This window comes from Hordeum vulgare, chromosome 2H (genome assembly GCF_904849725.1).
Source record: "Hordeum vulgare subsp. vulgare chromosome 2H, MorexV3_pseudomolecules_assembly, whole genome shotgun sequence".
Classification (NCBI taxonomy): domain Eukaryota; kingdom Viridiplantae; phylum Streptophyta; class Magnoliopsida; order Poales; family Poaceae; genus Hordeum; species Hordeum vulgare.
Genome location: NC_058519.1, coordinates 27,419,845 through 27,444,846, shown reverse-complemented (window position 1 = coordinate 27,444,846; position 25,002 = coordinate 27,419,845). Strand labels below are relative to the sequence as shown.

Below are 25,002 nucleotides of genomic sequence, written 5' to 3'. Positions count from 1 at the left end.
AATTTATTTACAACTTCATCTTACTAAAATACACCTTGGGACATGGGTGCACATGACTTGAGTTGCAAAAAAGAGAGTAAAAATGGTCAAATACTTTAAAACATTTTTGGGAACAAGCATTCTCGACTGTATTACCCACGTGTAATTTTTTGGTGACAAAATGACTTTCATGGTAATCTGAACAATTCAAATCAAAATCAACACTATACAAACTTATTATTCACACAGTTTGTACTTGCAATTTTACCTTTTGTTTCCAACAATACAATAGAAGACAAACTTTACACATGAGTAATACACTAGACAATGCTTGTTCCAAAAAAGTTTCATATATTTTTTAACTATTTTTTTTAAAAAAAATTGCTTAATCGGACGCGCCTAGACCAAGGTTCCAAAAATCCACACCGCTTCATCTTATATCAAAGACATGCACAATGTCTTGTAGAAACACACATGTATATAACATGCTGATTTTGATCTTAGAGTGAGGATTTTGTCAATTTGTCTATAATGTTTCTTAACTGACAAGTTCATAAACTATGAATCTGAATTTGTTATGCTTGAACATTATCGCTATCGTTTTCTACTAGCACAAATGTCCGTACATTGCAACGGAAGAAAAATGAACAATGAAAAAAGTGTAGTCCATTGGTAAAAACGTGCGTGGATACTGTCAAAAAAAGACACGTATGTAAGGTCAATTATAAAATATGTACAAAGAAAGAACCTAGTGCAAATACATAATTTCCAAAGATTATAACATTTTCTCAAATATTGATGCTTAAGTTAACATGTTACAATACAAATAGTCGATACGAAATAAAGACAAATATTGATTAGTATTGTATCCTATATAGTATTTTTTTTAAATATATTTAACATGTAAAATAACAACATATTCAAACTCTACACATTTTTCTAATCAAGTTTCATATATAACATGATTAAATTGGATTTACAGTTTAAAAGATATTGTTATTTGAAAATACGTATTTATTCTGAATGGACTTCGAGGTTATTAATGCATACGTGAGGGGCTTACGTAAAATTGTTTAAAAACGATTCACTCTGACTATAATTTGGACCACGGGTTATTTAGCACGAAAGTGAGGGGGTTTGTGTAAAATGCGAAAAAAACGGTCCGGCCTCACTTATAAACGGACTACGGGTTAATTAGAGGAAAATACAGGGGCCTTTCTACAAAAGCGTCACGACGGACGACAAAAACTATCCTTGCTTTATTATTAGGGAGAGACTAGAAACACATTTTGAACAAGAATATTAAAAAATCAGATATATTTTCTCTCACCTTGACCCCATCACAACTGAATAAAATATCGAATCAATTCACCGATCGCACTCTCTCCCCATTCTCTCCTCCCGTCTCCATCTATCCACTCGTGCCTAAGTGCATCTCTAGCAGACCCCGTATAATGCACCGACACGCAAAATAACCATCAAAATACGGGTCGGGATGAAAAATGCTGCCAGACCAGACCCCACAAATGCGTCCGGTCCGTAAATTTTTTTGCAGGGCGCGGCAAAAGTTCGCCTTCAACCTTCAGATTCACGGAGTGGGAGGCCGACCCGAGCTCGCTCCTTATCCGCAACGAGATTTGGCGCGAGGGAAATTTCTGCGTCGTTCCCCCCATTCCCCCTCCTCGGCAGTCGTTGCCCCGCCCACCGGATGCTCCGGACCTTCTTCCCTGCCATTCTTCGCCGCCATGGAAGCCTTCCAGCCGGTGAATCTCGTCAACGTGGAGGTCGCGCACGCGCAATCCCGTCCGGCGGATCTCGTCGCCGGCCATGTCGCCCCCGCTCCCGTTGTTGCCAACGTGCCAGCCCGCAAGCGATAGGGTAACATTGTCGTGCAGAGTGGCATTCTTGCTGGCCCAGCCGGAAGGGAAGGCGCGCCAGGCGCCGCCGTTATTGCGCCATCTGCCTGACCGCTGGCGGGGAAGATGAACAAGGTTTCAGGCGTTAAGCGGAAGAAGGTTCCTACGACGAAACCTCTGGCCACTCCATCTGCCCCGGTGAGACGTTCCCCGATGGTGCCTTCCTACAGCGCTGCTTCCACCGCAGGCGAGGTGTTCGATGAAAGGGCCGGAAGGTATGCATCTTCTCTCACTTATTTTTGCTTTGATTATTCGCCATTGTGATGTGCTTTTACTCGATGTAGCCGTGGTTCGAACAATGCCACTGTCGAGCTCGTGAACTTGTTGGCCACCAACGCAGTCGACATCGATCAAGCCCTGGTCGGTGGTTTCGATTACAATGAATTGGAGGGTGGCGTTGATGACCATGGTGGTGAAGACGAGGTGGAGGAGATAGATGAGGGGACGTATCAACAATCGCAAGGAAAAAAGTGTGAGATCAAAGAACTACACGATCTCAGAAGATCAAATGTTGATCAAGGCTTGGAGTGCGGTGTCTATGGATCCTTGCACGGGTGTGTCTCAATCCACCAAGACGTATTGACAAAGAATTGAAGATCAATACTTCCAATTGATGGCCAAGTATCCCAACGGGACAACACGGAACTTTCAGTCACTCCAAGGTCGTTGGGACGTGATCAAGCCGACTTGTAGCCGTTGGACAACTTGCTTGAAACAAGTTCACAATGCTCCTCCAAGTGGAACCGTCGAATCCGACTATGTGAGTTGGTTCATGTCAAATGGTTCCATTAGTTTGCATAATGTACAATGATTCCATCAGTTTGACTTTGTTTTTATTATGTAGGAAAAAATTGCCCAACAACGGTAGAAAGACATGGATGCTTCTGAAGGCAGATTTTTTAAACTAGAGCATTGTTGGGAATTGCTCATAAACTACGACAAGTGGGCGTCGATCGACAGAGAATCCCCACCGAAGAGAGGTTCACTTACGAACATGGATGAAAATGAAGATGATGATGGCCCAAGAAACTTGAACACGCCTGATGGTGGCAAAAGGACAAAGGAGAAGATCAAAAGGGAACGCGAAGCATCGACCATGCGGGACAAGATAGATTCCATGCTGCAATCAAATGAGGTATTGCTGGCGAAGTCTTTGGATGCAAAGATAGAGTTGGCCGAGAAGAAGGCACGAGAGAAGCAAGAGAGGTGGAAATTGCTCAAGCAATTTGAGGAGAGAAAAGCACGTGCCGCTGAGAACAAAACCATGGCCAACCTTCTTGCCGAAGAGAATATGATCATGACTTTGAACCACAATGACATGAACGATATCAGCAAAGAATGGCATGATATGACAAGGAGATAAATCTTGAAGAGGAGGATGCTTGCGTCTTACAATGGTGACTATGATTTATCCTCTGAAATCGAAACCGGTGATTTCGATGTCGGAATAGGGACAAGTGTCGGAGTAGGAACAAGTGCACGCGATGGATTCGGGGGAGTCGATGGATTCGGGGGCGACGATGAACTCGATGGTGCAGACTGAAGAACGACCAGGATGCATGAAATCCTTTTGCGTTTGTCTTTCAAACTATGCTCTTATTTCGCGCGCGAACTATACTTTATTGTTTAAATTCGAACTCATTGTCGAAATCGTTGTTAAATTCCAATTATGTCTTATTGGGTGGTTTTCCGGTTTGCGGATCGACGCGGTGGCGTCTGAACAGACCCCGCATTGACGAGCCGTATAATATGTCTCCTCTAGCCCACCACATTCTTGCTGTGTTTTTCCTAAAGGCGGAATGCGCTACAATTGATATTGTGTCTGATGGAGACAAGTTTTGTTGCTTAGATGGATATAATTTTTGAATGTGTGAAATCATACTAAATTCATTATTGAGAAAATCTATACTATAGCGTGTGCACCCTGGTCGCCTTGTGCGACGGGTCGGATGTGTATGGCGCGCTCCATTGTGTGGCTGGCAACACGTACATATGGTAATATGCACGCATCATGTGAATTAGGGCTAGTTTTTTGTGAGTGGTTACAGCAACTCTAGCAGACCCCGCAAAACGGTCGGCCCGCACAAAATTCGGCGACTATACGGGTTTGGCTGTTTTTCCTGTCAGAGCAGACACTGCAAACGTGGCCCGACCCGTAAAACTTTTGTGGTGGCCCGTAAACGCGACCGCTCGACCGGTATAACTGCGGTTCGACCGCTGGATGCGGGTCGAAACCCTATCCCTCCGCCGACACGAAAAGTCCCCCCACCTCATCGCCGGCGCCTCCAATCCGCCGTCGCGCGCCTCCATTCTGCCGCGTAGCCGGTCCATTCCACCGCCCTTGATGGCCAGCTCCGGTAGCCGTAGGAACGACGACCCCGAGAGGGCTCGTTGCGTCAGATCCGACGCCGCCCGTAAGCGCGCCGCCCGCTGGTACACGCAGTGGGGCCTGACGCCGCCGCCGTCGCTCCTCCGTCACGAGACAAAGGAATACGACCGCGCGCGCGGCCGCCTCTTCTCCGGCAGCAGCTCATTCGAGGCGTCGAGCTCGCGCTCGTCCTCCTCCCTCCCACCGGTGAAGAGGGAGCTCGAAGAGCTCCCGTCGGTGAAGATGGAGCTGGAGGCCGAGGCGGTGCCGGAGCGACGTGCCGGGGCCGTCGTTGGACCGGAGGATTTCCTTCCTTCGGCGGAGGCGGATAGCCTTCTGCCCGTGCTGCTGGCGCGGAGTGCACGAGAGGCGGAAGAGGACCAGCAGCGCCGCCGGAGGGAGGAGGAGATCGACACCGTGCTCTACAAGCAGGGTGTCGCGTCGGCCATTGCCTTCGGCCACAAGGTGGAGGAGTGGCGCCGCGAAGCGACTATGCAAAAGCGCATCTACGTCGAGCTCTCCTCTGACGAGGACGACGAGGACGACGACTGAATGTAGGATATCTACTACTGCACGAGCTCGACTCCGGTGAGCTCAATTTTGCATAGTGCGGTAGGATAGGTAGTAGCTCTGGCGATCTCCGATGAGAGCTCCAGTAGGTGATGCCCCCCTCTAGTACTGAATGCAGTTTGTATGATCATGACTGTGGTTTCAATTTCGCCCGTGAATGTTTATTTTTCAAATTATGCAGTTTCATTATGCGGGTTCTGTTCTGCAGCGCAACATTTCGTCCCACAAAACCCCACTTCGTCGAACTGTAAAACGCGTTTGCAGATCATGATTATACAGGGTCTGCTAGAGTTGCTCTTAGACTATACTAGATCCTTAAAGGGCTACAAGAGCTTAGGTAAAGAAAAGCTGTAACGTTGCATGAATGTGTGAGGCTGCCTTTATCTACTTGAAAGTGGATTTATTACACAAAAGACTTTGCAACACTTACATCTCTTTGTCTCTCATACAACCATTAGTAAGAACGGATGAGGCTTTATGAAAATAACTGGCAACTAGGTAGATTTTTAAATGAGAAGCGGCAAAATAATGCAAGAACTAGTTTTACAACGTTTTTTAAGGGAAAATATTACAATATCTGACACTCTTTTATGAGACAATTAAGTAGAATTAAACTGATAAGCACAATAAAACACCATGACAACTAAGTTTTGGAACAATCATTAAGGTTTTTATGAGACAAGACATCAACTAAGTATAATTGTACTGATAAATACAACAAAACACTATGGGAAACTAGTTTTTACAATAACCGACAAGTATTATGATACAACATGATAACTAGATAGGATTAAAATGATAAACACAACAAAATATTTGTGGTGTCTAGATTTTATAATTAAATATTAATAAGTTTTATGAGACAACATGAAAACTAGGTAGAGATATAAATAACAACCACATTAAAACATTGTGGCAACTAGATTTATAAGCACCGACAAGCTTGGTATGAAATGACATCAAAAATATGGCAATTAAGTTATATTTGTCAAGCAAGTAAGTAGTTAATAATATGACAAGTGAGCGAAACAAAATGACAAGTACGGACGCAAAAAAAAGTTGTCGGAACATGTCGATATAAGATCTACTTTGAATATCTTGTCACGACAAAGCCAACAATGAAAGAAGAACATCAATAGAATTAACAGTTTTGAAGATAATTTTTTTTAAATTTCAAACATTAAAGGGATTCTTGTTGACTCATCCCATGCATGAATGGGGAGAGAGAGGGAACTCGGCGCATGATGGCAATACTTAGCATTTTTTTAGGTGATGACAATACTTAGCTTAGTAGTACTGTTCAATCATGTTCTTTTTACTTCACTTTGCTAGTGTTGTGCATGTTTACAGGAGCCAGGAGCCGCCGCACGGGAGCACCAAGGTGCGGTGCCGCTCCGTAGTCGATCCCTTCATTATTATCAATTTGTGATATTGATATATATTTTTGCCGGTAATTTGTGATATTGATATTGATAAGATGACATTGATTTGTGATTTTTTTAGGGGACATTGATTTGTGGTTTTTTTAGGGGACATTGATTTGTGATTTGTTAAACTGAAATTGTGACTTGTGATTCACATAGAAAAAATCTTTGTTTTTTATCATCCATGACACTAAAAATTATGATCCTCTGTATTGAAATTGTAATTTAAGGCGCGGAAATCGTGAATTATAGTATTAAAAATTTTGATATTAAAAATGGTGATTCGTGGTATTGAAATTGTAGGCGAACACGAGGAGGCTCTCTTCCCGCAAAAAAAGAACACGAGGAGGCTCTCTCTGGGCACATGCATGAACGGGGCACCACACGACTCGTGACTCACGAGGAGGCCTTTCCGTGCAAGCAGTGTAAGTACCGAACTAGTACGACGTCGCGGTCCCTCGTTCCCGTAGCAAGTATCAACCGCGTGCAGGGAAAGTCACGAGCCTGTACGATCCATCTCGATAAAAAAAACGGCAACGTAAACTGATCGAATACGTCCCTGTTCCAACGTAAACGAATCGATCTTTCTCTGTTTCTCATTGCGTCCCAAACTTCCGCAGCCAATATAATAAACCTCGCGGTCTCGGCGCAAGATCCGGCCAGCGTCTTGGCAAAAAGCACCGATCGACCGATCTGTATCGTCCATGGCGTCGCCATGGCCCGAGCTCCCATGGGACCTCATGGGGCAGCTCATCGCTCGCCTCCCGTTCCCCAACGACCGCGCTCGGTTCCGGGCGGTGTGCCGATCGTGGCGCTCGGCGGTGCGCCGCCACGGTCATCAACAGCTAGTTGTTCAGCCCGAAGGCAGCTTCATGACTCTGTCCGACGGCCGCTTTTATCCCCTGCCTTCCTTCCCACACGACACAATCTGCATCGGCTCCACCGACGATTGGATTGCCCTTCGCCACCACGACCACGTCGACGGACGCAACTTCCTCTTACACAATCCTTTTTTGAACAAAAGTGTTCCCCTTGAACTCGACGCCGTCATCGCCAAGGCTACCGAAGTCCGCAAGGTGCTTGTGCGGTCTACCACCACAGGCGACCTGATCGTGGCCATCCTGACGAACAATATCAGGCGTTCATTCATCTTGAGTCATGGAGGGAAGGACGTTTGTTCGCCCGGGCCGTGGGCTCTTATTTATCTATACATCATCGACATTGCCTTCGTCGGAGACAAACTCTACGCTCTCACCTAGGATGAGAACCTCTTTCCGATTCATATGTGCTTGGATGGCGACGGTAAGCTCATGGTTGCCGTTGGCAGACGCGTCGTAAGCCAACCAATAAGTCATTATGGCTATCATGGATGGAGCGACTTTGAGGACGAGGAGGAGGATGATGATGATGATGAGAGGAAGCAGCGGGAGCATCAGACGAGGAGGCAGCTAGGACATTCAATGTGGGTGTAGCTGAAACATCAAATGAGAAGGCGGTGGGAGCATCTGATGAGGAGACAATGAAGGCATTCAGTGAGTATGATGATGATGAGGTAGCGAAAAAAATAGATGAAGATGCATCAAGGACATCAGGCAAAGATGCAACTCTGCCATTACATGATGATGTTGATGAAGAATGGGGCACAACAACATCAGAAAACGAGAATGTCATATACGAGGAGGAGTATGACGAGCCATGCGAGAGGGATGAGAATGCTATAAACGATGCTTTTGACTATGTGTACGATGACGCGACCCACGGATCCAAGGCTCTCACCAGCATTGTACGCTACCTTGTAGAGTCTCGCGGAAAGTTGCTCATGGTGAAACATTATATGCAATTAACCACGCCTATTGGTTTGCCGACACGTTTTACTTGTCAGGCAGAGGTTTTCGAGGCGAATGCAGACACATGGGTTCCGATGACCGATGGACTTGATGGTGACCAGGCGCTCTTTGTCAGCATGCGCTTCTCGAAGTCGGTTCCCGCACCTTGGGGTAATGTGGAGAAGGATTGCATTTATTTTGTCAACACCGGCGAAGTCTTCAATATGAGGTCCAACACTTGCAGTCCGGTAAGATGGGAAGTCGCTGTTTCATCTGGAACTTGGGTCTTTCCTCCGGAGTTGGTGGTTTAACACGTGGGCTTGTAAGCGACAAAGGCGTTTTGTTGTAACAGGGGTGCGCATTGAGCTAGTTGATGGATACGTCTCGTTTTTATTTCCGTTCTTGAGTTAGTTTGAGACACTCTATATTTTAATTTTCATATAGTATTATTATTTTTGTAATCACGGAATAAACATATATATATATTGATTTGTTATATGTGTCAAAACCTTACTTCCTTCGTTTCATAATATGTAAAATCGTTTTATATTATGAGACGGACTGAGTATTTCTTTTGATGGAAACTGGCGTGAATCAGAGCATACGTCATGCGGCCACGGACGGTGAGCAGCTGAAAGCGTATTTCCGAAACGAAAACGTAAGCTTAAGAGTACGTATTACGGAAGAGTAGACGTCTTCTGCCGTCCAGGAGGTCCCAGGCCTCCTCAGCCTTCTTCCGCACCCTTTCTTCCCTTGTTCCGCTCGCAACCCCACGCGACCTTCCTTCCTCTCCGATCATTCCTTCCCAGTCACCGCCGCCGCCGCCGCCCTCCCCGTCGGTGTCCGCGGCTGGTCGGAGGACAGCATGGCCCTCTCCGCCGGCGACGTGCCGACCATGTACGCGGTCCTCGCCAACTCGCTCAGCGCCGACGAGGCGACGCGGCACCCCGCGGAGTCGGCCCTCGCGCAGTGCGAGCCCCGCCCCGGCTTCTGCTCCTGCCTCCTGGTAAGCCGCCCCATCCCCGCCCCTCCCGCCCCTCATTCGCTTCGCGGGGAATGGGCTCTAGGGCTTTTCCTCCTCCCGGGCCTACCCCGATCTACGGGCGATTGGGGGGCGGTGCCATGGGGTTCGAGCGTGCTGACTCGCTGATCTGGTGCTTCTGCAGGAGATCATCTCCGCCAGGGGCTCGTCCTGCCGCGAGGACGTGCGCCTGCTCGCCACGGTTTATTTTAAGAACAGCATCAACCGCTACTGGCGGACTCGCCGGGATTCCTAGTGAGACTCTCTGTTCAGCTCCGTTGGTTCATTATGAAGCATCGAGTGTTTTTTCCAACTTCCTTTTGCTGACAGTAGTGACAATGTGCGGTAGAATATTATCATGCTGCGATTTAGGCTCTGCCTAAGTTTGTTACTGTCAGCACGGTGGTGTTAGAATGATTGTATTGCGTTAATGTTAATGTTCGATGCAGTTTTCCTAGTGTCATTGACAGTCCTAGCATAATAATAATACCATGGAACAAAATAGCTGAGGGTTTCCTGCAGGAAGGAACAATAGCTGATCCACTACAGTATCAATTTTATTCGAGATCACCTCTCTATGGAGTGAATTTGTTGAGAATAGCATCAACCACTGTTGGTGGACTCGCCCGGATTCCTAGTCACCCTCTGTTCAGTACCATTGGTTAATTATGATTCCTCGAGTGTATTGTATGACAGCAATGACAATGTGCGTTAGAACGTCATACTGTGACCGAGGCCATCTGGCTCTGCCTACGCTTCTTATTGTTAGTATGGTGGTGTTAGAATAATTGTATTGCTTTAATGTCGAATGTCCTTGTCAAGTCCTAACTTAAACTATGGAATTGTGGCTGATGGTGTCCAACAGGAAAGAACAGTAGTAGCTGATCCTCACTCAAAAAAGAACAAAGAAAAAGAAACAGTAGCTGATCCACTGTCATATTAGTTTCGTTATGGATCACCTCTCTATGGAGTAAATTATGACTTTAGATTTGTTTATAAGCCTATCTCTGCACATCCGAAGTAGATTTTCTGCTGTTACTTTTATTTTGATAATTTATAATGTTGCAAGTTTCTGGTACATAATCACTTGACACCTTGTTAAAAAACTCTGACATGTTAGATATCACTTATCGGTTTGAATTATCTTTTGTAGTGGAATTAGCAATGAGGAGAAGGACCACCTTCGTAAAAATCTCTTGTTAAACATACGAGAGGAGAATAACCAGGTGCAAACTAGATAATGTGTATGATATGTGATCTTATGATATCAAACGCATAATCATGTGTATTAATGCGAGTATGTTATCTTAATGTCGTAATGTAGATTGCACTTCAGCTAGCTGTACTAATCTCGAAGATTGCACGTTTGGATTACCCAAGAGAATGGTAAGTATTCTTAGCACAATTCTTATCAACTATCTTTCACATGGGTTGAGTTGTTGCTTACAGTCATATCATTCAGGCGGGACCTTTTCTCTATATTGGCACAACAATTGCAGTCAGCTGATGTTCTTGCTTCACATCGTGTGTTTATGGTCTTGTTTCGAACTTTAAAGGAGCTGTCAAGTAAACGGCTTGCTGTTGATCAGAGGAATTATGCCGAGGTATTTGATTTTGCAAAAATCACATATCCATCTATAAGTAGTATCACTACTCAAGATGTGCATGTGCTCGATTTTCTGGTTTTCTCATTATTAGTTTGGTATAGTACCAGCTAGTTGGCCCGTAACGTGCATCGTCGCACACAGGCGCACAACATTAGCTGATGTGCATTAACTCCACTAGTACTTTTGAATTCAAGCATGTTAAGTCATCTTAAGTGCTAAGCCAGAGGATTATTATAATTTGAACCTTCCTTTACTACCAAATAGAGTAGTTCTTAAATTGATCAAGAGACATGCTATCCATATATTTTATGTTACTGTTTTGTCAAAGTATGGCAAGAGACATGCCATCCATAGCATTTCTGTTACTGTTTTCTCAAAGCATGAATTCATGCACCTTGCTTTTGATTCCTTTTGCAAAATTTGTCGAGTATAAACAGTAAATGACTTAAAATACTGACCATAAAGTCGGTCTTATGTTCTGATTCATATTTTTTGTCATATGCAGATTACTAGCCACTTGTTCGAGTATACCTGGAACCTTTGGAAGAGCGACGTGCAGACTATATTGCAAAATCTTTCTATGCTCTCTCAGAGGAATGACTTAGATTCCATTTTGGAGCAATCAAACGATCTAATCTTGATATGCGACCGTTGGTTGCTTTGTTTAAAGATCATCCGACAACTAATTTTTTCAGGTTATGAAAGTGATTCAACAACAGCGCAGGTAGTCAGATTTGCTGTTATTTTGTCGCTCATACTTAGACTGTTATATGATCTTCATGAGCTGGTCCAGGAAACAAAAGCCGTAAATAGTTATTATAATTTGCAGGAAGTCTGGCAGGTCAGGGAAGTATGTCCAACAGTTTTGAGTGCCATTCAATCTCTTCTTCCTTACTGTAAGTTTTTCTCTTGTAATTTTAAGTGAATTATTCTCTCTTCCTTTGTGGTCTTGATCTAATAGACAGAAACTGCTCTGACTTCACCAAATAATGATCCATCATAAGCTATATTTGGCATTTCAAGTATTAACTGTTAAGGTTCAAGTATATCTTGTTGTCCTGCATTTTTATTTGACCTGGTCATTAAATCTCACAGCAAGAAATGGAAACTTATTTTTGTGAGAACATGGAAGAAACTAAAACTGTTTTTTCTTTGTAGAACATGCAAGAAACTGAATATATGATTGAATTATTCCTTTTGCTCCCCAGAAAACTTGAAGAACATAACATTATTATTTATGTAAATGGCCCTTGTTTATATCTGCTCATGATGTTAAACCTTTGTTTGGACGTTCCCTCTCCGATGTTAGTTTGTTTGACCTGTCAAGTGTGGTGTGCTGATTGATTTCAGTTCAGTTCTCACGAGTAAATTGTTCCTTGTTGTATTTTACTTGACAGACTCGTCCTTTAAGGATAAGCAAGCTAAACTATGGGAATTTGCAAAAAGGGCATGCACTAAGTTGATGAAAGTTCTTGTCACCTTACAAGGCAGACATCCATATTCTTTCGTACACCAAACAGTGCTTCCTGCTACAGTTGGCTTCTGTTTGAATATAATCACAAATCCTGAACAGGCTGGCGCATCCTTTGAGGAGTTTCTTATACAATGCATGGTTTTGGTTAAATCCGTATCAGAGTGCAAAGAGTACAAACCAAGTGCCACAGGCCGCGTCATCAATGAAAGTACACAACCTTTAAGCCTAGAGCAGAAGAAAAAAAACTTTGCAGCAGTGGCTAGTGACATGCTGAAGGTTGTTTTGCCTGGTGATCGTGTTGTGTTGCTTTGCAACATTTTAATAAGGAGGTAACATTCTGACTTAGAATAGCATTTTTATACTATTGTTTGTGGAAAGCTACTGGGTTATTGCAATACTACTAGTTTGCATGTTTAAGTCTGTGTAAGTTAGGATATGACTTAAGACTTAATTTTAACTAAACAGATGCATTAGTGCTGAGCGAGGACATCTTTTGGCCAACCATTTTATGTTCCGCAGAAGAAAATAATTCAAAATTCTTATGATGAATCCTGAATTAAAGAACTGCAAACATAGATTAGCCAGGAGCTATTGGTCTTTTGTGATGCATTAATGCTAGACGATGACATCCTTTGGGCAACCATGTTATATTCTGCATTAGAGAAATAATTTAAAATCCTTATGATGAACCTTGAACTGAAGAATTGTAAAAATAGTTTAGCCAGGAGCTGTTGTTCTTTTGTGATTAGTAAAGCATATTAAACTTTCTTATCAGTTATGATGGTTCCATATACGGCAAATAACATGAAAATGCATTTTCAATGATAGTTTTTTCGAGAAAACGCAAAGAGTCAAGACTCTTTGCGTTTCATTTCATTGAAAAGATGGAAAGTACAATCCTCCTAAGAGGCTGGTTATACATGGGTCGTGCGCCCGATCAGTGTACATCCCAGGATGTGGGCAGGACAACCCGTAGTCCTTGTGCCCCAGCGAGTGCCCAACACTTGGTCTCATCTCTGATCTTATCCACTAATGTGTCTATTGAGGGTCGCGCATTGTCGAAGGCACATTTGTTCCGGTGTTTACAAATCATCCAGGGGACGATTATGGCGATTGATTGCATGCCTTTGCGTAGCCTCGAGGGTGTCTGTTCCTTAGCCCTCTGCCACCAGTCTATGAGTGTAGGTTCGCTGGTTGGGGGTTGTGCTGGTATGCGTGTCTAGGCCAGGATGTCGTGCCAAGTTTGCCGGGCAAACGGGCATACCAACAGTAGGTGCTGCATAGTCTCCGGGGCTTGGTCACACAGTAGGCATCGGGGGTGGTGTGGTAGGCCGCGTCGAGCAAGCTGCTCCGCCGTCCAACATCGATCCTTGCTTGCCAACCAGTTGAAGAACCTAACGCGAGGCGGCGCCCAACTCTTCCACCTCAGTTTCCACGAGGGGCAACGCGTGGAGCCGTGGAACGTCGTGGTGTAGCATGATTGTGCCGAGTATGTGCCGCTTGCTGTCCATCTCCATATCATTCGGTCTGGCTCGTGCGTGAGGGCGATGTGTTGCATGTCCTTCCAAAGCTGCAGATATTATCCAATCTCGTGCATCCCGATGACTCCTTGGATGTCAAGCGTCCATGAGTTGCCGGCGAGCCCCTCCGCCAGTGTTCTCGTTTTGCAACGCCGTTTGGGTATGCATTTGTATAACGCCGGTGCAAATTCGTGCACAGACTGTTCATGTAGCCAGCGGTCGTCCCAAAACAGGGCAGTCCGTCCATCTCCAATTACCATGGAAGTGGATGCGAAGAATAGCGCTCGCTCCTCACGGGAGAATTGTAGGTCGAGTCCTTGCCATGCACGGTCTCCGTTGTTGCGGGCGTACCACAATCATTGAAGTCGGAGTGCTAGCCCGACGTGCTCTAGGTCTCGGATCCCCAGGCCACCGTACTCAATCGGGCGACACACATGGCGCCAGTTGACATGGCAGTGCCCGCCATTGGCCACGGTGCGGCCGGCCCACAGAAAGCCTCTATGGATCTTCTCTAGAGTTTTCTTTCTTTTTTTTGGGGGGGGGGGGAATACCAGCATTTGGTGAACCGAGATAGCGTTGAGTACCGATTTGACCAATGCGAGTCTTCTGACCTTGTTCATGAGCCATGCCTTCCATGTCGGCAGCCTTGCAGCCACCGAGTCGACAAGTGGCTGGAGCTGAGCGGCCGTGGGGCATCTCAACTTCAATCGAATGCCCAGGTAGGTGATGGGGAGCTCTACCACCGTGCATCCCATTTGAGTGATCATCGTGGTCGCGTCAGGGTCTCCGTGCATGATGGTGGCCGAGTTCTTTGCATAGTTGACTCGTAGGCCGCTGGCGTTGCTAAACAAGTTGAGGATGCCCTTGATGGCCTCCATGTCGTTCGATGTGGCATGGCAGAACAGCATGACGTCGTCGGCGTATAGTGAGATAGCCTGGATGTTCGGTCGTGGGTGCAGCTATTGTAGGATGCCACAATCGTGGGCGTGGCGGATGAGGCGGCCAAGGATGTCCACAGCAAGCACGAAGAGTTGCGGTGACACGGGGTCCCCTTGGCGTAGCCCGCATCGGTGCCATATAGGCGGCCCTGGCTCTCCATTGAGCATGGTCCCGGTGCTCGAGTTGCTGAGTAAGATCGCGATCCACTCCCGAAATCGAGGCCCAAAACCGTATTGGCGGAGCACTTTAAACAAGAAGGGCCAGGATGAGGAGTCGAAAGCCCGCGTTAGGTCCAGTTTAAGCATGACTCTCGGGGCCGCGAGCTGGTGCAGCTGCTTCATCGATTGCCTAACAAGGACGAAGTTATCATGTAGACTCCGCTCTGGGATGAATGCATTCTGGTTGTGGCTTACCAGTTCTCCAAGTCTTGGGGCAAGGCGCAATGAGATCACTTTCGCGAAAATCTTGGCCACAATGTGTATGAGGTAGATCGGGCGGTAGTCGCCAAGCTGGCAGGCATCGGCGCGCTTCGGAAGCAGGGTCAGGAGGGCCTGATTTAGTTTGTTGAAGCCGCGGCCGGGCAACTCAAAGAGTTGTTGGAAGGCATCTAGAAAATCCCGTCGTACTATGTCGCAGCATGCCCGCAAGAACTCGGTTGTAAACCCGTCGGGTCTGGTCGCGCGGGGGGGGGGGGGGGGGGGGGAGGCCGAGCAACTCGTCGGAGTGTGAGAAAGCTGCATGTGCCATCCCCTCCTTGGTCTGTGATCACGTTGCCATCCACAGTGAGGCTGAATATGTGGTTCTTTTGCCGCCTAAAGAGCATTGCCGATGGGAGAACATTGTGTTGGCATCACCATCTTTAAGGGAAGCGATTCTTGTGAGTTGCCTCGCAATGGTGCGCTCCAAGGAAGCGAGCCCAAGATAGGTGATCTTAAGTTGCTTGCGCAGCCAACCTTCAGCAGGGGAGAGCATGCGGTCCTCCTAGGCCTTGTCAAAGCATGAGGTCAGCTCCCTGGAGATGGCCATATTGTCCCGGATGTTCCCTTTGGATTTGGCGCTCCAGCTCGTCAACTTGCGGGGCGTGGCTTGGAGCCGTAGCATTAGCCGACGGAAGGGGTTTGTGTCATGCACCGAGCCCCAAGCGGCGGCCAACGTGTCGTGAAACCCATCCAACATGAGCCAATTATCCTCGAAGCGGAGCGCTGATGTGCCGTGTGCGTGGGCGAGCAGTCGAGGAGGAGGGGGCAGTGATCTGACACGACGGAGGCAAGACATTGCAGATGACAGCTTCCATGCGCATCCTCCCACTCCGAGGTGCAGGGCACGCGGTCTAGGTGCACCAGGGTTGGTGGTGACTGTTTGTTCGACCACGTGCATCAGAGTGAGGTCGTTGATGATGCGGAGAAATCTGCCCATCACGCGACAGTGCAAGTTTTCACAGCTCTTATCTTCATCGCGCAATATTAGGTTGAAGTCCCTGCATAACATTCAAGGCCCTGGGCATTCTGTGCGTATGTCGTGAAGCTCCTGCAGGAAGGCGATCTTGTCAGCATCTTCCTGAGAGCCGTATACCACAGAAAGCCACCAGGGCGTGCCGGAGGACGTCGCTACCTTGGCCGTGAGGGCGTTTGTGGTGAACATCGGGTCCGTGATGGTCACAACCCGACTCTTCCAAGCCAACAATATGCCACCCCGGGTACCTTGTGTCGGGAGATACGTATAATCATCAAACTCAGAGCCTAGCTTCTCGAGGACAACAGACGAGCAGATCGACGCCATTTTTGTTTCCTGTAGGCATACAATGGAGGCGGAAGTGGTGTCCAGCAGCGATCGTATGGCTGTGCGCCGAACGCGTCGCAGTCGAGACTTGCAAGCTTGTAGGGATCTCACGATCAACCAGGGCTACAATGGCCGAGAGCACCGGTAGTGGAATTGGCGCCGCGAACAGCCCATCGGGTGTGGTTGGTTGGGTCCGAGGCCTTCGTAGAATTGTCACGGCGTGCAAGGCTCCGGCTGTGTCGTGGGGGATTTCGCGCCAATGGCCGAAAGCGCTTCCCCGCCCACCGCGACGCGCACGCGGGGCTCGGGCGATTGGTCAGCGGGTGCATCTGGCCCCGTTGTGGTCGCTGGCGTAGGTGAAGCGCCGCTTTGTCCTGACAGGTCCGCATGCCGATCCGGTGGAGTTTGCTGCGAGTCTGGAACCTCGCTCAAAGCAGGCAAGTCCTAACCAAGCATCCGGCCGGACGACCCAGAGCCCCCCCCCCCCCCCCCCCCCGCCGCAATCGTCCTGGGGTGGGCGACGTGCGGCTTGATTCAAATCCCGATCTGTGTCTGGAGTGTTCCCCACGAACGGCGGGTCGCCGCCTTTTGTGCAGCCAACTGGCGGTGTCGTCACGGCTCTGGTGCCTGTTGCGTTTCCTCCAGCTTTGCACGGTTGGTCCACCTGCAAAGCTCCTTTACCGTTCCCTTTTTTGGCATGGCGATGAGAGTGACGGGGCCCATGCTAACCTGGCCATGGGGCCATGCTACCCCGATCATGCAGTAGGGCGGTGGCGGCGGCACAGACACGCCAGCGGGGGCGGGCTAGGTGGATGCGACGGCGGCTCCATCGGCGCGGTGGGCATGGCTGTTTGAGCACGAAAGCGAGTCGTCCATGGCCATGCTGTCCGCCCAGTTGGTCGGTGGCGCGTCCGTGTGCCGACGTTTGTGTCCTCGGCGGCGCGCCCGCCTAGTGCTGGGTCTAGGCGCGCTGTCGTGGCCGTCTACATCCCGGTTGCCGTCGCCACCATGTCCGGGGCCATGACGGGCGCGGAGAGAAGTCGCTCCGGTCGCCATGACGCGGGCCACGACATTGGGATGGGGTATGTGAGAGTCCGGATGGCGGGCGCGTCGGAGCTCAAGTGCGCCGGACAATCTCCAGGATGGCGGCGCGGCGTATGCTGTCGTGGTCATGCGTGCGCCCAGCCAGCCGGAAGGTGTCAAGGTCGGCCCTGGAGCGCGTGTTGGGGTGGATGCGCTCAATCCAACAGCTTTCTCCAAGGATGTACACCGTCGTGGAGAAATGCCAAGCCTGTGTGGGAATGCCGGGGAGCTCCAACTCGACGCAGTACTCGAACTCGCCGGAGCCTACGTGGGCGAGCTTGCTTCAGGGCCGTAGGGAGAGCGAGAACCGCGGCGAGCTGATGAAGTGGTCTTCGTCCAGGCGGAGTGCGAGGTGAAGAGAATCAAAAAGTCCTCTGGGTGGTGGGCGTGCCCGGTGAAGTCGCCGTCCTTGAGCTCGAAGGTGGAGCGAAGCACATCGGAGACTTCGACGGTTGCGGGTGACGGAGGCCACCATGGCCTGGCCTAGGACCTCCTCAGCCTCTTCCATCGCGACGGAATGCGCCATGATTACCCGTACGGGCTCTGGCCCGCGTGGTGTGGGGATGGCGGCCGTAGGGGCGACATGAGGCGGGGCGGCGGCGGGGGAGAGGCCTGGCGGTGGCCTTGCCCCGCGGCGGCAGGCCCCGTGCGACCAGCGGTGGCGCGAGCTTGCCCAGCGGCTTCCCGGCACTTGGGGCAGGAGCGCGAGTCGTGGCTGGACATGAGGCACCGGCATCGTTGGTGCACTTTATTTCAATGATAGTTGGCCTTTAGAAATGATATAAACATATAATGGTACACAAAAATGCCGCTGTGAGCTACAGAGCACACTTTATTTCTGCACCAAAAGCATATAATGCAACATTCTTGATGAACCTCTTTATGGATTGTGGAGTACTGGTGTAATAGAATATGTTATTATTGGTGTTTGTTTTGTAAATTTTCTTATATGCACACTACATGTATACACAGATTCCTGAGATGAGGGGATTGTTTTCTAGTATTTGTGCCTTCACATTTTTGTTTTGGATTTTACCAGCCTTCTTTGATTCAGGAACTTACCAATTCTTGTGCAGGTACTTTATTTATACAGCAAAAGATCTGGAGGAATGGTCAGAGAATCCTGAATCCTTTCACCATGAGCAGAATTTAGTCCAGTGGACTGAGAAACAACGGCCATGCGCTGAAGCCCTCTTCATTGTCATCTTTGAGAACTATCGAGAGGCATGCACATCATAACATTCTTTTCAGCTAACCTGCGAGTCTGTTGAATGCTGCAATGCTTATATAATAATTTGTTTTCCAGCTACTAGCTCCAGTTGTCGTTTCTATTCTTCGAGAAGCCATGTCTGTTTCTCCACCACTCGAAACAGATGTTACATCTGGAATGCTTCTAAAGGATGCTGCTTATACAGCTGCTGGGCATGTGTATTATGAACTTTCAAATTACCTCAGTTTTAATGAATGGTAAGTTGAATAGCAACAATGTATCTGTATTGACTTGCAAAAAGGTTGGATGTGTGGTGCGCATTTGATCCGTGCTTATGTTTGTAAATTGTAATGGTTTAAATTATTTAGTAAACTTTGATCAGTCTTTATACAGTTCTTTGCAAGTGCAACTGGATGTTGCAATTATATGTTATGCACTAAGGACATTGATTTTCTTTTTCATGGGACAGCTAAGTTGGTTGCAAAATCAATAGCTAGAGCAAATCCTACTTCACTGCCTTTCCTTAGTTTTTTTCTTTCTTTCATTTCTGCAGGTTCCATGGATCTCTATCTATAGAAATTTCGAATGGTCATCCCAATATGCGCATCATTCGTCGAAAAGTTGCATTGCTACTTGGGCAATGGATTTCTGAGGTTCACTCTTCTATCATTATATTAGAAAAGCTAAACATCACTAATGTCAGAGTTTTAGTTGGCAGTCTGTAGGTTCCTCGCATCTTCAGTTTCTGATAATTGTAGTTTTACAGATCAAGGGTGACACACGGAAATTGGTCTACCTTGCGTTGGTTCAGTTGCTGCAGGATAATGACATAGCTGTCAGGGTATGTTTTGCGTTTACGATTCCTTGAATATGAGTCATTTCCATATATTCATCTACTTTGTTTAATAACTTGTTCATGCTATTGTACTTTCAGCTAGCAGCATGCTCTTCTCTGTGTTATCTTTTCCAAGAATCTAGCTTTTCAGAACTTGATTTGTTTGAATGTCTACCAACATGTTGGACAATGTGTTTCAAGTTGACAGAAGATGTCCAAGAATTTGATTCTAAGGTTTGGATTCCCATAGTACATCTTTTGTTTCCTTCACCTATTGTTTCTGTGAGGTTTCTAAATGGGTCATTGACCCACTGTACCATTTTGAATGTCATCTTTATGTTACTAGTCAATCCCATGCCTGGTAACGTTATCTTTACCTAAATATTTTCCTTTTGGTTTTATGTAGGTGCATGTGTTGAATTTCATCTCAGTTCTTCTTGAACATGTCGGAGACAAGGTTATTCCATTTGCAAGTCAGTTATCACAATTTTTTCAGAAGGTATAGCTCAGGCATTCTGTTCCGAATATGTGCTAGAAAGCCCATTATCATTTTGGCGGTACTCTATTTATGGACTGATGACAAAGCACACTAGTTTTGAGCTGAGCTGTTTATGCATTTTATGCTTCAAATTGTACCATTTGTTAATACATCAGAGATTCAGAAGAGAGAAATTAGCCTTTCGAAGCAATTGGATTTCTTCAGTTTACCTTTCAACTGACTATCAACTTTTACAAGTGATACAATGTCAACTTTTAACTTAGTGAATGAGTTTATCAGTCGGTTCAGTAACTATGCAAATTTTGTTCCTGCTTTATGAATTAATTAGTTATTCTAATTTGAGCGTGTTTTTCCAGATCTGGGATGAATCTGCAGGTGAAAGCTTGCTACAGATTCAACTGCTAACAGCACTTCGAACTTTTGTTTCTTCTCTTGGATACCAGTCACCTCTTTCTTATCACATGCTTATGCCTATACTGCAAAGTGGTATAAATGTTGATAGCCCTGATGCTCTTAATCTTCTCGAGGACAGTGTTCTGGTGAGTAGTTCTTAACCAAGTACACACCGATGGGCTTGCATGCACTTCCGCAAATTATCTAACATTGAGCTTCATAATGCAGTTGTGGGAAGCAACCCTTTCGAATGCCCCATCTATTGTACCTCAACTAATGGATTTGTTCCCTCATCTTGTGGGCATTGTGAATAGAAGTTTCGACCATCTGGAGGTTAGAATACACACCTGTCTACCCAAAAAAACAGAAGAGGGAATCATCTTGGGTCACATTCAAGTGTTATTGTAGGCACTGATGCACTCCAAAACATATACATTCAATCGCCGGTTTCGGTCGCAATATGCACATGCAGAATATTATACTATTAAGAAAATATTTCTGAGACAAAACTACTATATTTCCATATAATTGATCTGGTTATTTACAGTAAGACTTGCCGGTTAAAGTTGAAATAGTTTGGCCTTCTAGGATGACACTTACTTTTTTACCGGAAGATTTTTTTTGTAAGCACAGTATGATTTTGTCATAGGTAGCTGCACAAAGTAAACCTACTGCGTGTCATTTGGATTGTTTCCTTATATTGCATGCTACTATTAATGATTTGAAGGGTTTTGTTTTCTTGACCTTTTGAAAGACTTTTGGATGATGTAGGTCGCGATCAACATAGTTGAGGATTACACAATTTTTGGTGGATCAGAATTTTTGAAAAGCCACGGTACAAGTTTGGCGAATGTTCTCGATACTATTGTTGGAAATGTAAATGACAAGGGACTTCGCACCACACTTCCAGTTATTGATCTTCTTATTCAGGTTATTATTAATTTTCCAGTTCGGATTAACTTGACCCTCTGCAGAACTTTACCTGATGTTGGTAGCTATGATCATTTATGGCATAAGCATTGTTGAGTCGAGGATAACTAACAAGATGAGCTGGGTCAGAACACTAAAGTAAAACCCGTTGAATGTTTAGCTTCTCTTCATGGCACCCATTAGATAGATAAAGAAATTTAAATGTTGACAACTTTAACCATGACATGAAAGAGCAATGATATGTGTGAGAGCATGTTGTGCCGCAAAGAAATATTTTTTCTATCCCTGGACTCGGCTCTGTTCAGGATTCAACTCCAGCAGAACCCTCTTAGCATCGGCATTATGCAGCAGCTGAGCTTGGGGCTAGGGCTGTTCTTAGCACCAAGTTTCTTGAAACATTACACATGCTCTTATAGCAATCTTGACCATCATCTTGGACAATGTCGGGGAACAAGTTTTCTTACTACTTGAAAGCATGAACGCTGTTCTCCCTGAATATCTAGCATCAGGGTTAAGGAATGAATGCTCTGTGAACTAATTAATGGCCATTTAATCTGTGCAAGTTAGGTTGTAATACCGTCTAATGGAACTATAGGTGTCTGTTTCTTTTTATGTCAACATGTTACAGTAAGTTCTATTTTCCCCCCTCACTTTCTTTTTTTTATCAATCTAATCGTAGCTTTTGGGTGCAGCTCTTTCCTCAGGAAGCTCCACCTTTGATATCCAGCGCTCTTCAGGTTTGGAATGCTCAAATGACTTTCCATTCCATTCCATTCTGTTCTTTTTTTACTTCCATCATTCTTACTTGTTTATTCATGCCAACCTCTAGAAACTTATCTTCATATCTTTGAGTCGAGATGATGAGCATAACCCTTCTAGGACAACTGTACGTGCATCCTCTGGAGCAATTCTCGCTAGGCTTTTGGTGATGAATACGAACTTTTCGGCACAGCTATTATCAGAGCCTGCCCTTTTGGCAAACATTCAACAGTCAGGGATATCTCTAAAAGATAATCTGCTACTTTCTTTGGTTGACATGTGGATTGATAAGGTACATCTTGCAGCATTTCCCTGTTTATTAGACTGAGATTGATATGTCAATTAATACATGCTCTTATAGTTCAAGTGGGTAATGATGTAGGTTCTTTACTGCCACCATTTGATTTACACATGTTTTTACGAAAATATGATGTGCACATTATAAAACTCACTAGACCAGTAAATATATTCTTTGGAAGTGTTAAACCTTACCAGGTGATACTGACTTCTAGACATTTTTTTACCAAAGCATGTTGTGCAATGCTTAAAATTTCCCAGCCGATATTGTCAATATGCTTGCATTGTCAACGTAACTTTGAATCTACTGTTCAGATAATGCGCGCAGTTTATGTTTACTGACAGGATAAGTATGTCCAATTATATAGTCTTAATATGTTTTAGGCGTTGGCATGCACTTTTAATTTCTTGAAGTCCCACTTGTTTATGCATTCCTGTTTAACAAACACTATATCATTGGACAGGTGGACAATGCAACTGCTATACAGCAGAAGGAATACGCAATGGCTCTCTCTGTAGTTTTGACCTTGCAGATACCTCAAGTCATCGACAAACTTGATGATATATTAAGGTAGGACATTTCTGGTGATGATAACTGAAATTAAGACTCTGTTGTTGTCTGGTAGTTTGTTGATCATGGGTTGTATGATTATATGCAGTGTTTGCACGACTGTTATTATTGGGGCCCGTGAAGTAAAGACTGAGGATGATTCTAGGTGTTGTATTTGTTGTCTTACTATGCCTTAGCTTGTTTATTTGAACTAAATATTTAAGGCCTCTCTCAATTGTATGCGTAATTCTTGGTACAATGTTTGCAGTGGCGATATTACAAGCTCTTCTTGGCTTGGCAATGATAATTCAGGTTATCTGAGCAAATTCTTGAAAAAGCGACAAGTAAGCTGTGTTTTTCACTTTTTACTTCTCTTTTCTGAATGTTTAGATTATTAGGTTCTTCCTCTGACAATTCCCTTGACCAGGCAAAGGATTTAGATCCCATTAAACAAGCTTCGCTAGAGAACATACTTAGAGAGAACTTGAACGCATGTGCGGCCCACCACGGGGATTCGACTTTCAATGCTGCCATCAGCAGGATCCATCCATCATCATTTGCTCAGTTGCAGCTGGCCCTGAATAGTGCATGAGATGTGCATACCTCCTAACTGATTCTTTGATGTTCTCTTGAATACATTGAAGAACATCTGGCGCATCACGCGCCACCATTGCTTGGAGCGCATGGTGATCCCCACGCACCATGTAACTAATCACATTAATCGACACTCGATCAATAAGCTGCATGCTTTGATGGATTTAATGTTCATTTTTCTTTTCAGGTGCTGCCATTTGATACGCTGCTTTTCGGTCCGGTGATGTACTGTCGAAGATGACGCCAATTCATCGTGTAGGTGTAGAGTGCGAACTAACGTGTGAATAGCGAGAGGTGTGAGCAGTTTTTCCATTCTGGATGGTCATATTCTTCTATGTGTTAGGTCTTTCGTGTGGGTTTGACCACTCTAAAGAGACGGCTGGAGTTTTCATGGATATTATTGCGGGCTATTTTTCTGCAAATCTTTTTGTTATCTGTCGGGGTCGATTGGGCTCTAGTCTTCAGGTTGGCAGAGGTTTTACTTCCCAGGTGGCTGACTTTACATGAGAAGAGGCTGGCAGAGTTGATGAATGTAATTGTTTGTGCGAGATCAATATTATTGTGATAATGAATTGTTCTGAGACTCATTTGTTTTCCTTCACGCACCAACACATTTTTTGCTCGTTATTGGTATATGATCGCTGTTGCTTCTCATTTAATCACCTAGTTCGACAGTACTATTACCATTCGTGTAGACGTATTACATTGAATTGTTTCGGAATGGAATCACATACTTGTGTGTGTGCTGTCGTGTATTCACTCCACTCATAGACTAAAAGTATTCGCCTTCCTTCTGCTTGCTGCTCTTTTTCTTTCACGCTTAGGCAGCTATGCCAAAGTTCTACTCCAAACTCCACTTTCCCTTTGCTGCTCTGGTGGAGGGATGGGGAATCCTGGTGCCTCGCCTCATCTACATCCTCTGTTTACGTCTTTTTAAAGATTTTATTAAATGACTACATACAAAGCAAAGTGAATGAAAATATACTTTAAAATATGTCTATATACATTTGTATGTAATCTTCTAATGGTTTAAAAAAAACTTATATTTAGAAACGGAAGTAGTAGTAATTTAGGTCAAGATATTTAAGAGCAGGGGTGATGATTATATAGATGATGACGCCTTGATCCTTGGATTTGGTTGTCACGATGAAGTTACTCGCTGCTGTGGTGGCGGTGTGATGGGGAATCCTGGTGCCTCGCCTCAGCTAGTAGTTTAGGTTAAGATTTTTTAGATTAAGGATGACGATTAGATGGATGATGACACTTCATCTTTGATTTGGTGTTTTGGGCCTTGATCCTTGGATTTGGTTGTTAAGATAGAGTTGATTGAGCTTCAACGTAGATTCATGTCGTCTCTTTGAAACGTTGATATTATGGTTTTTATTATATATGCACGACGATGAGATATGATATTAGGCACTTTAAATTG

At 45.6% G+C, this 25,002-nt stretch overlaps 1 protein-coding gene across 3 annotated transcripts; it reads left to right on the top strand.

Moving 5' to 3' along the window:
* The first annotated feature begins 8,813 nt into the window (after positions 1–8,813).
* On the top strand, positions 8,814–24,160 carry LOC123424604 (importin-11). 3 transcript variants are annotated; one of them, XM_045108246.1, is made up of 24 exons: positions 8,826–9,089; positions 9,250–9,359; positions 10,258–10,330; positions 10,429–10,490; positions 10,567–10,708; positions 11,217–11,435; positions 11,541–11,607; positions 12,109–12,514; positions 18,583–18,730; positions 18,813–18,973; positions 19,270–19,369; positions 19,483–19,557; positions 19,651–19,785; positions 19,958–20,050; positions 20,407–20,589; positions 20,672–20,776; positions 21,215–21,373; positions 22,066–22,110; positions 22,203–22,424; positions 22,894–23,000; positions 23,089–23,145; positions 23,248–23,323; positions 23,407–23,665; positions 23,761–24,160. In XM_045108246.1, exons 1-23 carry the CDS (start codon positions 8,949–8,951, stop codon positions 23,569–23,571), a joined length of 3,051 nt encoding a protein of 1,016 aa, XP_044964181.1. In that variant the 5' UTR covers positions 8,826–8,948; the 3' UTR covers positions 23,572–23,665; positions 23,761–24,160. The 3 variants fall into 3 exon arrangements, with proteins under 3 accessions (XP_044964182.1, XP_044964181.1, XP_044964180.1); XM_045108245.1 differs by having other exon boundaries at positions 23,407–23,683; XM_045108247.1 differs by lacking the exons at positions 22,894–23,000; positions 23,089–23,145; positions 23,248–23,323; positions 23,407–23,665; positions 23,761–24,160 and having other exon boundaries at positions 8,814–9,089; positions 22,253–22,382.
* Positions 24,161–25,002: the final 842 nt, after the last annotated feature.

Excerpts from the sequence above, each read along its gene's own strand:
- LOC123424604 (XM_045108246.1), top strand. The coding sequence starts at position 8,949 with ATGGCCCTCTCCGCCGGCGACGTGCCGACCATGTACGCGGTCCTCGCC. Across the intron at positions 19,370-19,482 it reads TTGGGCAATGGATTTCTGAG|ATCAAGGGTGACACACGGAA; the intron begins GTTCACTCTTCT and ends GTAGTTTTACAG. Across the intron at positions 20,777-21,214 it reads GAAGTTTCGACCATCTGGAG|GTCGCGATCAACATAGTTGA; the intron begins GTTAGAATACAC and ends TGGATGATGTAG.